This window comes from Sinocyclocheilus anshuiensis, unplaced genomic scaffold (assembly GCF_001515605.1).
Source record: "Sinocyclocheilus anshuiensis isolate Anshui unplaced genomic scaffold, SAMN03320099.WGS_v1.1 scaffold1561, whole genome shotgun sequence".
NCBI lineage: Eukaryota > Metazoa > Chordata > Actinopteri > Cypriniformes > Cyprinidae > Sinocyclocheilus > Sinocyclocheilus anshuiensis.
The window spans coordinates 193,841-207,730 of NW_015536630.1; the positions used below are offsets into that span (position 1 = coordinate 193,841).

The window sequence follows — 13,890 nt, forward strand, 5'->3', positions numbered from 1 at the left end:
TTTTTTTCTTAATAGAGACATTTGTACACTAGAAAATATAATACTTTAGAACAGTGTTCGAAATATACCGTGGACTTTGGGGGAGCCCACTTTTCTTCTTTTTTTTTAATAACGGGGAGGGGTGAGCTCCCCCTAGCTCCCCCGTAGTTCGCACCCTGCTTTAGAATCAGCTCGTATCTGACATAGAAAGACTACTGAGATGCATTTCTATTTCTATGTTTGTTTGTTTTTTATATTTCTCCTTAGATATATTTCATGTGGACAGAAAATTACATGGAATTGTTAAAACTGGCTTAAATTATTATTGCTTTTTAAAATATTTTTCAATTCTTAAAATTATTAATTATTATAATATTAGTCATTTTAATTAGAGACCCTTTTTTTAATTTTTAGTATAATTTCTTGTATTTTTAGACAATTTATAATATAATTAAATTAGTAATTTTAATTAGAGACAATTTTTGGGCCGCTGCTTCCCATCTGTTTATATAAATGCTTAAGTACTTAAGCTTTCCTAATAGTCAGTGTTGTTTTATTATTATTGATATACTATTACTGTATTTATTAGTATTTGAATTTTTATATTTTCAGTTTTCTTTTTCATTTTAGTTTACGTTTTAGCAGTTTTGTTATATGCTTAATATTTATATATGGCTCTAATTCAATTTTATTTCAGTTTTAGTCATTTTACTTGCCAAGGCAACATTTCTAATTTTTAAGTTTGTTTTTTTAATCTATTATTTTATTTTATTTTATTTCAATGACCGAAAATTATTTTTAATAGTTTTACTTCACAATAGCAACACTGCTCATAGTGAAAAGTAAAACTACAGCTAGAGCTGTAGAATTAAATAAAGCACATTTGAATAAAATGATCAAGCAGGTGGCATTGTATACTACGAATATTGTTGGCACTATGATGAATTACTTATGCTTCTGTTTTGAATAAAAGCATCTGATAATGCATACATGTATATATAAATCGTAAGTTTTAGTGAAGTTAAAATGTCAAACACTTCCTTGCATTACAGACATTGGGAAAAGAAGTGACGGAGGTGACGAGGCAGATCAGCCACAGCGAGGGGCTCATAGGCAGCTCTGTGGGATTATCTGAGGAAGAGCAGACCCTGATGAAGGACACCCTCGACTGTCTGACTCGACGCCTGGGAGCTCTGGACTCGGCACTGGACCGCCGCTGTGACACCATGAGGAGCCGAATGCGGGAGCTCACAGCTTTCCAGGTGGGAATCAGGCACCGTTCAGTTCTGTACAATAATGCAACACAGTAACATCATCTCAGTTCCTGTTTGTTTTCAGACGGAGCTGCAGCATCTCTTTACAGCGCTTAGTGAAAGCAAGTTCCAGATTATACAGAAAATGGCAGGAGTTCTTGATCACACAACAACTAAACAGATTGAAGTAAGAAAGAATACTTCATATTTGATTATTAATTAATGCATTGAATAATTAGCGATTACTAATTGTATTTCATTATTAGATGTTGTCATATTTATAAACAGTGATTGTAGTAGTATGCCGATATTAGTTTTATTTATATACTATTATAATATTTATTAATATTTTGAAAATTTGTATATTTTCAGTTCTCATTTTGATTTTAGGTTCTTTTATGCATTTTATGTTGTTTTGTCATTTTTATTAGTTTTAATTTTTGTAATATTTCTATTTAACTTTATTTATTATTTCAGTTTTTGTTATTTTAGTACTTCAACTTAAACATTTTTTTTTTCAGTTAGTTGCCAGCATTTCTAATTTTTGTCTTATATTTACTTTTTTTTTTTTTTTGCTTTATTTTTTAATAGTTTTATGTTTAGTTTTAGTTAACAATAAAATAGTTTACAGTTCATCCAATTATATCGCTGTGAACTCACTTTTGTTCTGACAGACCATTGCAGAGGCAGAGGAGACGCTGAAAGACTTTGAGCACAGAATAACAGAGCTGAAAGCCAGAGGGGCGGAGCTACAGCTGGACCAGTTCTCCACCAATGAGCTGCTGAAGCTACAGGTAACAACCAATCAACAAATCTGTCAAACACGTTTGTGTTCTCAATTACTCTAAAAACAGAAGCATATCAAGTAGTCCCAAGTTATAGTGGTTTAGAAATAAAATACCCGAATCTTCTCAAAGTTGTCCGTGTATGCTGGACAGGATGCTTATGAGGAGCTGGTTATGACAGTGGGCTCTCGACGGAGCGGGCTGAACCAGAATATGGCGCTGAAAAATCAGTATGAACGAGTTCTGCAGGATCTAATTGATCTGGTGGACACGGCCCAAGATAAGATGAACGCTGACCAGAAGATGATCGCCAGCTCAGTAGAGGATGTGCACAACCTTCTAGACAAACACAAGGTACGCCAAACTCTTTGTCTAAAAGATTGTCATTGTGCATGTCCTTCTGATGCTCACATGTCTCCAAATGTTTCATTTCCAGGAATTTTTCCAAGGCTTAGAGTGGCACACGGTCCTCACTGAGACATTCTACAAAAAAATTAGTGCCTTTGTTTTGCCACGTGAGCGTCAGACTCTGGAGGAGACACTAGCTCGGGCTCAGGATGTGCTTAAGCAAGCGCACAAGAAAGGAGTTGAGCTGGAGTGCATCTCAGAGGTAACCATTTTTCTAAAGTATGGCGTCTGTAAGATTTTCAAAAGACGAAAAAAGAGACAGTAAAGACATTCGTATTGTTAAAAGATTTTTATCTAAAATATATACTGCTCATTTGAACTTTGTTCATCAAAAAGTCCTGGAAAAAATGCATCATGGTTTCCACAAAAAATATCGATAAAAACATTGATAATAATAATAAATGTTTCTTGAATAGCAAATCAGCATAGCAGAATGAATTCTAATGGATCATGTGAAACTGAAGACTGGAGTAATGATGCTGAAAATTCAGCTTTGTATTACAGAAATAAATTTTAGATAGAAAATAGTTATTTTAAATGTTAATAATATTTCACAATATTACTATATTCACAGCATTTTTGATCCAATAAATGACTTTCAAAGAAATTAAAATATCCTACCGACCCCATAAAAGTATGAAGCTGTTTTTTTCACACTCATTATGTATTTGTATGTTTCTCTGACTTTATCAGACGTGGGGTCGTCTAGTTTCGGACTATCAGACCCTGTACCGATTGCTAGAGGCTGTGGAGGGCAGTCTGCCGACCGCTGGCCTGGTGGAGGAGACGGAGGAGAGACTGAAGGAAAGAATAGAGCTCTATCAGGTATGTAATGGAATCATGAATGTTAGGATTAGTTGTAACGTAGTCTAGAGTAACTTGCCAACATGGGTATGATCGGTGTATTAGGATAGATAATCTAATCATACCAGACTGACTGTATCTGACCGACTTGACCTTCCATTATCATCACCTTAGGCCCTTAAAGCCAGTCTGACGGAGCACCAACACAAGCTGCATCAGGTGCTGGAGGAAGGGAAGCATCTTCTGTCATATGTGAGCTGCTCCAGCCTGGAGAACCAGCTCACTCTTTTGGGCGAGCACTGGCTCAACAACTCCACCAAGATCAACAGAGAGCTACAGAACCTGGAATCCATCCTGAAGCACTCAACCAGGTCAGGAGCTACATTTTTTTTTTTAGAGTGATGCATTGTTTTATTCATTTTATTTCATAATCTTCATGATGAGATGTGCTTGATTGTCACAGGTATAAGCGTGAGTCTGGTGAACTGAGTCGCTGGCTACAGGAAGCTCTGGAACGCTTGGAGTTCTGGAACACACAGTTTGTTGCTGGTCCTCAGGAACTGGAGACTGTTAAAGACCAGTTAACAGCTTTTCTGGTTAGTTAGACTGGTTCATTGTTAAGAAATCACAAGCATGGGGTGTGTTTAGGATGTTGGTGCATTTTGCCAACTGGTTTCACTGGAAAACCACACTGGTTCAAGCTTTGCTAGTGAACCGAATTATTTTATTTTATTGTATTTTTTATTTTATTTTTTAACTTGTTTTGTTTTTATTTTTTTATCCCAGTGTCTCAGACCATATTTATTTCATTTATTAATTAATGTAATTTTATGTTTTTTTTGTGCTTTATTTAATTTTTTATTAATATATAATTATAATATAATCATTCGTTTTCACAGTTCGATGTTTTTGCCAATGAAAATAGTTTCAAAAGAAGCTTTAATTAATAATTAATAATTATTAATTATTAAATAATTATTTATATCTTTGCATGCCTATAAGGAAGTAATTCCAGAAACCACAAGATACTGGTCGTTTCATGTGTCGTCTTTTCTTCTCTACAGGAGTTCAGTAAGGAGGTGGAGAGCCGCTCCAGTCTGAAGGCCTCGGTGCTGAATGAGGGAAACCAGCTGCTCAGACTCAAGAAGATGGACACCGCGTCTCTGCGGTCTGAACTCGCCCGTCTGGACTCTCAGTGGTCAGAACTGCTTGCCCGCATTCCTGTAGTTCAAGAAAAACTCCACCAGGTACTGACTGCTCACTAAACAGGCTTATCTGCTCCGATACATAAGATTAGCTTCACTTCTGGGGTTCATTGGTCAGATCTTTCTTAGTCTATCGTTTTTTAAAGATATTTTGTTTGTTGTTTTAGTCTCAGATGGATAAGCTGGCATCCCATCACGCTATCGCTGAGCTTGTGAACTGGATGTCATTGATGGAGAGAGTCATAGAAGAGGATGAGGAGAATCTCAAAGGGGCTGTTGGGTCAAAGGTCATCCAGGAGTACCTGCAGCGATACAAGGTGACAGCATTTACTGTTTTACTCCTGTTAGAGTCTACAAAAGGTCTATAGTATTTAAGTGAGTAATATTTTTCCAAATTAATTTATTGGTTGGACTGGATTTTATGGCGATCATCAGAAGTCTAGCTACACAAGAGTAATTATGAATTTGTATGTGTTTTGCTAACTGTTTTCTCCATGCTGTTGTCTTTTACTTTCTGTAGGGCTTCAGAGTGGATGTGAACTGCAAACAGCTGACTGTGGACTTTGTGAATCAGTCAGTGCTCCAGATCAGTGGTGTGGATGTGGAGAGCAAACGCAGCGATAAAACAGATTTTGCGGAGAAACTGGGCGCCATGAACTGCCACTGGCAGATACTGCAGACACGTATCACTGAGAGGGTGAGACTTCAGGGGCCTCATTTATAAAGTGTGCGTACGCTTAAATCCACACCAACGCCCATATTTGTCAAAACTGCCATTGACGTGGAAAAGTGACAAGTGTCACATTAGGGTCTGAGCAGACGTACACACTTTTTCTTGTCGGAGTACTGCAGGTTTTTGGAAATGTAAGCTGTTCTTGCAGCTCGCTGTTCTAAATGAAAGGATTTGGACGATGACTGGTGATCTTTTATATGTTAATGACATGAATTAGGAGTCGTTTACAAGGCAGAGAGCTGAAACTATTCAGTTGCGCGCAAGTTCAAGATCATTTGCGATTCATAATTTCACATCTGAAAGAGAGGCGTATGTGGGTTTTCTATGCGTACATATATTTCAAACTGCGCAACATTTTATAAATGAGGCCCCAGATGCAGCTCATACATACTATATACAGTTTTCAAACTCTATTCAGACTTTTGGTAGATAATTTCATTCTGAGCTGTTCTATACATATTTCTTTTTTACATGTTATATACTTTTAGGAAATTTTTAAGATTAAAATGAAAAGTTTTTCATTTATGTGTGTGTGTGTGTGGGGGGGTGTTTATATAGGTAATTTTTTGTACATTTATATATATAACACATACACATACAATTTATATAAAAAAATTGATATTTGGATATTAAAAAATGTAATATTTAAAAAAATATTATTATCCACAATTTATTTTTTGTTTCCAGAAGTTTCAAAAACAGCATGTTCTACAATATAAACTATATTATATTATATTATATTATAACAATATAATACAATATAAAAAATAAATACGATTTCAGTTTATCTTGTTTTTTTAAGCATTTTTAGTAATTATTAATTTAGCATTTTAGTCATCCTATGGCCACTTGGAAGGTTTATGAGAGGCCCTCTGGTTGAGAACCACTGTAATAGTGTTTTATTTATTTATTTATTTATTTTTAGTGTGTGCCAGCGATGATGTCATTGTAATATTTGCATACTAAATTGTGATTACATAAAGATTTATAATAATTAGTGTTACTATTTGGTACATAATTGCTCAATTAAATTGTATCATATAATTGCATAAATGTGTTGTTAAATGTAAATTTTTGTTGTTTCAGGTACAGTATCTGGAATACTTGTTGGAATCCTGGGTTGAATATGAGGGTAAAGTTCAGACTCTTCAGGCATGGCTGAACGCTCAGGAGGACAGACTCAAGACGAAGCACAGGATTGAGAACTTATCCTCTGTGCAGAATGCACTTAAAGACTGCCAGGTTTGACCCATTGACCAAACACGCAGTCTTATTTTATTCAACATGACCTCCGTGACTGGAATACAGATTTTCTCTCTTTTTCTGACATGTAACTTCAGGAGATGGAGGAGATGATGAAGGAGAAGGAGAGGGAGCTGGAGAGAGTGGAAGAACAGGCTTGTGCTCTCGTCCAAAATAAAACCGACGAGGCCTGTGCTGTTGTCATGGAGTCTCTACAAGTCTTGAACAACACATGGGCCAATCTGGACCACCTGGTATTTACTGTTTTAATGTGATTCTATAAGTCTCTTTAAATGTTACAGTGTTTATATGTGGGTCTCTGCATGTAAATTGTATTTGGATTGCTGTGTCTCAGATCGGACAGCTGAAGATCAGTCTGAAGTCTGTCCAGGACAAGTGGAGTCAATACAAACAAGCGTCTGAAGAGATCAACGGCTACCTGACGGAGGGACGCTACTCTGTGTCCCGCTACCGTCTGCTCACAGGATCTCTGGAGGCTTCGCGGCTACAGGTGGAGAGTCTACAGGTAAAGCAAGTTCCAGTTCATTTGCAAATCATGGATTTCATATGGTCTCATATTGTTTCCTCGGACATCTGTAGAACCTGCAGGAGGAGCTTGAGAAACAAGAGAGCAGTCTGAGGAAGTTTGGATCAGTTACACATCAGCTTCTGGAGGAGTGTCACCCGTCTGTGTCTGACACACTCAATAACACACTAAAAGACATTAACGCCAGGTCCATTTTTCATCTTATTAAGTATATATATATTTGTACAATAATACTCAAAGTACTTTTTTTGTAAATGTTTATTTGTTTATAATTATAGTCCTAACTTGAGTCTAAGACACACATATCAACTAAAAAATGCATGTCTGTAATCCAAACTGCAGGCATTTTAGTTTGCAAATGCAAAGTAATTTTGGCTTTGTGAGTGAGGTTGATGTAATAGAAGTGTGTGTGGGTTTTGTGGTCTTCAGGTGGAACAGTCTGCAGGAGGAGATCGTGGAGCGTCTGAAGAGCAGTAAGGCTCTCCTGCAGCTGTGGCAGAGCTATAAAGATCTTTATGGACAGAGCGACTCCAGCATCCAGACACTAGAGGAGAGAGCAAACCAGATGCTGAAGACCACCAGCCACAAAGACATCACAGAGGAGGACGTGTCCACCTGGATTCAAGACTGTGCTGTGAGTGTAATATTGATTATGATTATGTGGTAACACTTTCAAAAGTTGTATCTGTTAACATTAACATTAGTTAATGTACTAACATGAACATTATCTTTAACAAATGTTAATAAATGCTGCAAAAACTTTGTTTTTTAGTTTGTGAGTTAATGCTAATGAGACCTCATTGTATTGTGTTACAGATTGTTTACAGGTTCATTGTTCACTTTCATAACAATTATTGTTATTGTGTACTGTAGCAACAAAACTTTATTTTTATAAGTGAACTTGACAATATTTGCATATCTTACAAGTGATCAGTTACTTCTTTTATCTGATATATTCTGTGGTTAGTCAAGAGTATCATTGATACCCACATCCAATTGTTTTTAAAATCATTAATAATTATTTTTTAATTAATTTTAATCAATTTTTAAATGTTTTTTTTTTTTAGATGTAATGCCTTAAATTCAATTGTGTGATATACTCTCATAAATGTTTGTGTATTCTACTAATGCACTAATCATAAATTCTAAACAGCAACGGTTTCTGTTTCATATTCACCCTTATTGAGAATGTAGAATCATGTTCATCTCAATCCAAGTTGTATATGCATTTAATTAATTCATAATTATTTTTAATGAGTTTAATGAGTGAGTTGTATGCTCTCATGACTTATACTACATTTTAATACTTTATCTCTACATAATACTAAGTATTAAGTATTATAATGCATTAAAACACATGATCAATGCTATAAAAAATAAATCATATCATGCATTATACATTTAAGAATGGTTACCATGAGTAAGTTAGGTATTATGCATTGCAGCTGTGGTTATAGTTGTTACAAAAATAATTACAAAAAAAGTAATATGTGTAGTATATGGCATTATAGATACGTTTATGAAGCATTAAGAATATCTGGACATTATTTATGATTTAGAGCTCTAAATCTACTATTGTAAACCCTGTAGAATACAGAAATGGTTTGTGAATAGTGTTTGTGGATCCTAAGTGTTCACTAAATTCTGAACAGCAACTACTTATGTCAATGTTTTTTATTTCATAATCAGTACTTAGTGTAATCAGTACAGTAATTTACTCTCATCCCATGTTCCCTCAGGAGCTGCTGCGCTCTCAGGCTCCCGTCCAGGTGTCTCTGCAGGTTTTACTGGAGCTGGGAGAGCAGCTCAAACAGCAGGTGGACACATCAGCTGCGGCCTCCATCCAGTCTGACCACCTGTCTCTCACCCAGCGCCTCAGTGCTGTAGAGCAGAGTCTGAGCCGACAGCAGGTGGCGCTGCAGGTGAGTGAAGAAGAGCATTGAAGTGGCTTATGAGAGTGTTTTAGTGTTTGACACTGAGGGTTGTTTTTCTCCCCAGGCTGGGGTTCGCGACTATGAGACGTTTAATGAGCAGTTGGACTCTCTGTCCCGCTGGATCGTGGAAGCTGAGGAGGTTCTGAAAGCTCAGGATCCCAACGGTTCCTCTGACCAGTCACTGATCCGGGACCGCATGGAGGAACTCAAGGTATACAAGAATGAATAGATCAATTATGCTGGGATGCCTGAAATATGCAAAGATCAGATCAGTGTTGTTATTGTTTTCTAAAACGAATTCATTTTGTTTTACATGAATTGAAATAAAGCTGAAATAAAATAAAACCTAAATAGATAAGATGAAAAATTACAAATAAAAGATTAGAAATGTTACCTTGGCAACTAGCTGTTTGAGCTGAAATATTAAATTACTCAAACTGAAATAAAAAATGAATAAAAAATGAATTAAAATCATTAAAGCACATAATATTACTTAAAATTTAAATCTGAAAATCTAAATATAAAAGCTAATTCAAAATAGTAATAAATACTACAGTAGTATATAAATAATACCAAAATAACCTTAAAATAAAGCTAAAATAAAAATATTAAAATGACTAAAACTAAAACTGAAATAAAAAAAAATAATAAAAAAATGTATTAAAATCATTAACTCGCGTAACAAAATTAAACCACAATTAAAATCTGAAAAATAAAAGCTAATTCAAAATACTATAGTAGTATATAAATAACACCAAAATAACCCAGGATCAGGGTGGTCGATATGTACACTGGAAGTCAAAATATTGGACACAGCTGATTGAATTTATGTTTCTATTTGTTAAAAACCCTTTGTTCCAATTTTTTTTTTTTCTTAAATACTCAATTATTTTTGTACAAAATTGCTGTACATATACATAAATTATGTAAGAAAAAAATTAAAGCAGTTTTCATTTGATTCACTTTTTTTTTTTTGATCAATATAAACCGAAAATGTGCAATCACTTAAAATGACCTGACTAATATATTAATTGACCACCAATGTTTTTGTTTATTTTATTTTTTATTTTTTGTGCAGAAACAAATGCTGAAGTTCAGCAGTATGGCTCCTGATCTGGAGAGGCTGAATGAACTGGGTTACAGACTCCCTCTCAACGACTCTGAGATCAAACGCATGCAGAACCTCAACAGAAGCTGCTCCACCACCTCAGCTCAGACCACTGAGAGATTCAGGTTTGCTCCAGCTCATTATAAAGAGAGGTTATATCATTATTGAATACTTCCTTCTCATAACTTTCTTAAATACCCTGCATGGCTCTTTTTGGACTTTGTAAAGACCTTCATGGAAATGCATAGTACTACAGTAGATATTGTCTGAGTGTCTGTTTACCTTCTAAAGGATGTCTAAATTCTCTTCTCAGTAAACTTCAGGCCCTGCTACTACAGCAGCAGACCTTTCTGGAGAAGTGCGAGACGTGGATGGAGTTCCTGGTGCAGACGGAGGAGAAACTGGCCGTGGAGATTTCCGGAAACTTCCAGAGCCTGATGGAGCAGCAGAGAGCTCATGAGGTGAGGCATACAAAAGCAAATTAGGAGTTGCAAACCTAGCCTAGATACTAATAAATGAGCAATGTGACAGCTGTTTCAGGCAGAGATGTTCAGCAGACAGCAGATCCTTCACTCTATCGTCAGCGATGGGCAACGCATGCTGGAGCAGGGACAGGTGGACTACAGGTGAGCGACATCATCATCATCAGCATCGGATATATGCATATGCAAGATACTAGCATTCAAGATACCTGAACAGACTGAATGCTCATATCGAAACTGACCGTGTCTCCAGAGATGAGTTCAAGCTGAAGCTGGCTCTGCTGAGTAACCAGTGGCAGGGGGTGGTGAGACGGGCACAGCAGCGCAGGGGCATCATAGACAGTCTCCTGCGGCAGTGGCAGCGCTACAGGGAGATGGTGGAGAAGCTGAGGAAGTGGTTGGTGGAAGCGTCCCATCAGGCCGAAACCCTGCAGGTTGGCACACCTGTGCCACTCCAACAGGCACGAGCCATGCTGGATGCAGTTCAGGCAAGTATTGTTTGACCTAATATGCTTTTGTGCTGGCTGTTAGCGCCCCCTGCTGACGCTCTGTTGATCCTGCAGCTGAGGGAGAAGGTTCTGCTGAGGCAGCAGGGCAGTTACATCCTGACGGTGGAGGCAGGGAGACAGCTGCTTCTGTCTGCTGACACACGAGCCGAAACCGCTCTACAAGAGGAGCTGCTCGACATACAGGAGCGCTGGAAACACGCCAACATCTGCCTGGAGGAACAAAAGAAAGAACTGGCCATCCTGCTCAGGGTACAGATCTTTGTGTCACAGCTCCACCTGTTTTCTTCATTTGCGGACTTTATTGCTACATGTCTGGATAGGTTTAGTGATTCTTTTCTTTCAGAATATTCTTAAAACTGAGTCATCCATCCCACAAGAAAAAATGTAAAATATCAGGAAATATTTTTAATTGTAATTTTCAAGTCTGGAAATTGATGAAAGCGTATATATATATATATATATATATAATTTTTTTTCTGTAGAAAATCTTTTAATAAATATTAGTTAATAATAATAATATTAAAATAAAAGTTAAAATACTAAACAAAATACTAAAATACCACTATTATTATAGTCAACTAAAACTGAAAACAAAAAAACTTTTGTTACCTGAAATAAAATTTTAAAATTAGATTTATATTTTAGATTAGAGTTAGATTTTTTTGTTTAAGCTAGTTGCCAAAGCAATATTTCTTGTTTTCATTTAGCCTTTTTTAGTTTAAACGTAAAGTAAAAATTAATAAAACAATATTCAGACATATTTAAAAACTAATTAAAAACGGCATAAGCATAACAAAATTACTAAAAATGTAACTAAAATTCAGATGAAAATGGAAAATTAATATATATAGAGAGAGAGAGAGAGAGAGAGAGAGAGATTTCACTAGTTAAATAAAAAATTCTAAAATAGGGTGTTTTAGTTTATTCTAAATTGTATTGTACTTTTACTGTCACCCTAATTCTGTCAAATATATCTTTCTAGTGGTTCCAGTAGTTATTTTGCTCTCAAACAAATGTCTGCATGAGTTTGTCTACATCCCTACCCTAATGAGTTTAAAGCTTGTTTTCAGATGATAGAGCAATGCATGATACTGTAATTGTTCAGAATATCTTTTATGTACCCAGAAACCACTTTGACTTGTTTCAAACTGTGTGTAGGATTGGGAGAGATGTGAAAAAGGTATCGGAGGATCTCTAGAGAAACTAAGAGCTTTTAAACGCCAGCTGTCCCAGCCGCTTCCAGATCGCAATGAGGAGCTGCAGTCTGAACAAATGCGCTGCAAGGTATACAGAGTTCAGATTCAGTGAGGGAAACTGAATAACAGTGAAATGATGAGAAATAATAAACGCCCACATCCTGCAGGATCTGGAGAGCATGTTTGACGGCTGGAAGGAGGATTTGACCCATCTGACGGTGTTGAGAGAGTCTCTGTCCAGTTACATCAGTCCTGAGGATCTGCGTGTGCTGCAGGAACGCATTGAACTCCTGCACCGCCAGTGGGAGGAGATCTGTCACCAGGTACACTCAGAAACATCTGGCCGTTAGGTGGCGCTGTTTCACTACATATGCCTGCATTGTTGCTTTCAAAACCTTCCTAGACATCATATAGGCACATTCAAACTAATGCTCTCTGGGCTCCATAGGAAGTTCATTAGGTTTTATAACATTTTTAAAATCACTGCATCAGAGTTTGTTTTGCAGAACATATTATCGTATGTTTTTGCTAGTAGAGAGCAATGCAAAGCACTCAAAGTGAAACTTGAATGCGAAGCATGAAGAGTTTTATGCACCTTCTGTGTTTGTGGCATCCGGTGCGTGAGCTGAGACACCACAGGATGTGAGCGTACGTTTGATATCTCAGTAGAGACATTTAACTGTAGGTACAGGCTGTCAGAAACTCTTCACTCATGCTGTATTTTTACTGATGCTCTGGTAAGGCTTTTGCCTTTCCTTCAATATGGTTTTGGGAATGTGTAACTGTATTTATTTACACTTTAATTTTGCACATTATAGAGATACAGAGAGACGTTGTGGCTAAATATTAAATTGAATCTACTGAGATTTGATTTAAATGCTCAACCATATTTTGAAATTACTGAAGGCGAATGTTTTTGTGTATTTGTCTGTGCAGTTGTGTCTGCGAAGGCAGCAGGCGAGTGAGAAGCTGAATGAATGGGCCATCTTCAATGATAAATATAAGGAGCTGTGTGAATGGCTGACGCAAATGGAAAGCAAAGTATCCCAGAATGGAGACATCAGCATCGAAGAGATGATTGAGAAATTATCAAAAAGCATTTTGTTTGTTTGGTTCAGATAAAACATTATTGTGTCCTTCATTCAGGAGCTGCAGAGAGACATCGAGAAGCACAGCACAGGTGTGGCGTCTGTGCTGAACCTGTGTGAGGTGTTGCTGCACGACTGTGACGCGTGTGCTACAGACGCCGAGTGTGACTCCATCCAGCAGGCCACACACAGCCTGGACCGCCGCTGGAGGAGCATCTGTGCCATGTCCATGGAGAGGAGACTCAGGTATGACCCATGAATCGCACCGCATACCTTTTATTTTTATATTTAATTTGAGTTTGTTTTATTTTTATTTCCGTTTTAGTTTTACAAATTTTAGCACTTCAACTTAAATTTGTTTTATTTCAGTTAGTTCCCAAAGCAACATTTCTAATTTTAGTTTGTCCTGTTTTATATTATATTATATTTTGTTTTATACATTTTTTGTTGTTGTTATTTTATCTATTTCAGCTTTATTGCAGCTTTATTTCAATTAATGAAAATTATTTTTAATAGTTTTATTTATACTTAAAGTTAACGATAACAATGCTAAATACACCTTTGTGTTGTTCATGTGGTTAATGACAAATTTAAACCTAAATTTTGTTTATTATTTT

The 13,890-nt window shown here is 36.5% G+C and overlaps 1 protein-coding gene across 1 annotated transcript in view; it reads left to right on the plus strand.

Annotated features, from left to right (window-relative positions):
- The window catches only part of LOC107653911 (nesprin-1-like), a 120,523-nt gene that overhangs the window by 93,725 nt on the left and 12,908 nt on the right, over positions 1 to 13,890 (plus strand). The window contains exons 106-132 of the mRNA XM_016440777.1: positions 1,032 to 1,241; positions 1,318 to 1,419; positions 1,907 to 2,026; positions 2,171 to 2,371; positions 2,454 to 2,627; positions 3,119 to 3,250; positions 3,404 to 3,600; positions 3,693 to 3,825; positions 4,294 to 4,476; positions 4,602 to 4,751; positions 4,955 to 5,131; positions 6,254 to 6,409; positions 6,508 to 6,663; positions 6,765 to 6,935; positions 7,010 to 7,143; positions 7,386 to 7,590; positions 8,696 to 8,878; positions 8,955 to 9,101; positions 9,969 to 10,123; positions 10,312 to 10,459; positions 10,530 to 10,624; positions 10,734 to 10,968; positions 11,044 to 11,238; positions 12,148 to 12,273; positions 12,353 to 12,508; positions 13,122 to 13,292; positions 13,332 to 13,519. Coding sequence (XP_016296263.1) covers positions 1,032 to 1,241; positions 1,318 to 1,419; positions 1,907 to 2,026; positions 2,171 to 2,371; positions 2,454 to 2,627; positions 3,119 to 3,250; positions 3,404 to 3,600; positions 3,693 to 3,825; positions 4,294 to 4,476; positions 4,602 to 4,751; positions 4,955 to 5,131; positions 6,254 to 6,409; positions 6,508 to 6,663; positions 6,765 to 6,935; positions 7,010 to 7,143; positions 7,386 to 7,590; positions 8,696 to 8,878; positions 8,955 to 9,101; positions 9,969 to 10,123; positions 10,312 to 10,459; positions 10,530 to 10,624; positions 10,734 to 10,968; positions 11,044 to 11,238; positions 12,148 to 12,273; positions 12,353 to 12,508; positions 13,122 to 13,292; positions 13,332 to 13,519 — 4,400 coding nt within the window. The remainder of the gene's footprint in view (positions 1 to 1,031; positions 1,242 to 1,317; positions 1,420 to 1,906; positions 2,027 to 2,170; positions 2,372 to 2,453; positions 2,628 to 3,118; positions 3,251 to 3,403; positions 3,601 to 3,692; positions 3,826 to 4,293; positions 4,477 to 4,601; positions 4,752 to 4,954; positions 5,132 to 6,253; positions 6,410 to 6,507; positions 6,664 to 6,764; positions 6,936 to 7,009; positions 7,144 to 7,385; positions 7,591 to 8,695; positions 8,879 to 8,954; positions 9,102 to 9,968; positions 10,124 to 10,311; positions 10,460 to 10,529; positions 10,625 to 10,733; positions 10,969 to 11,043; positions 11,239 to 12,147; positions 12,274 to 12,352; positions 12,509 to 13,121; positions 13,293 to 13,331; positions 13,520 to 13,890) is intronic.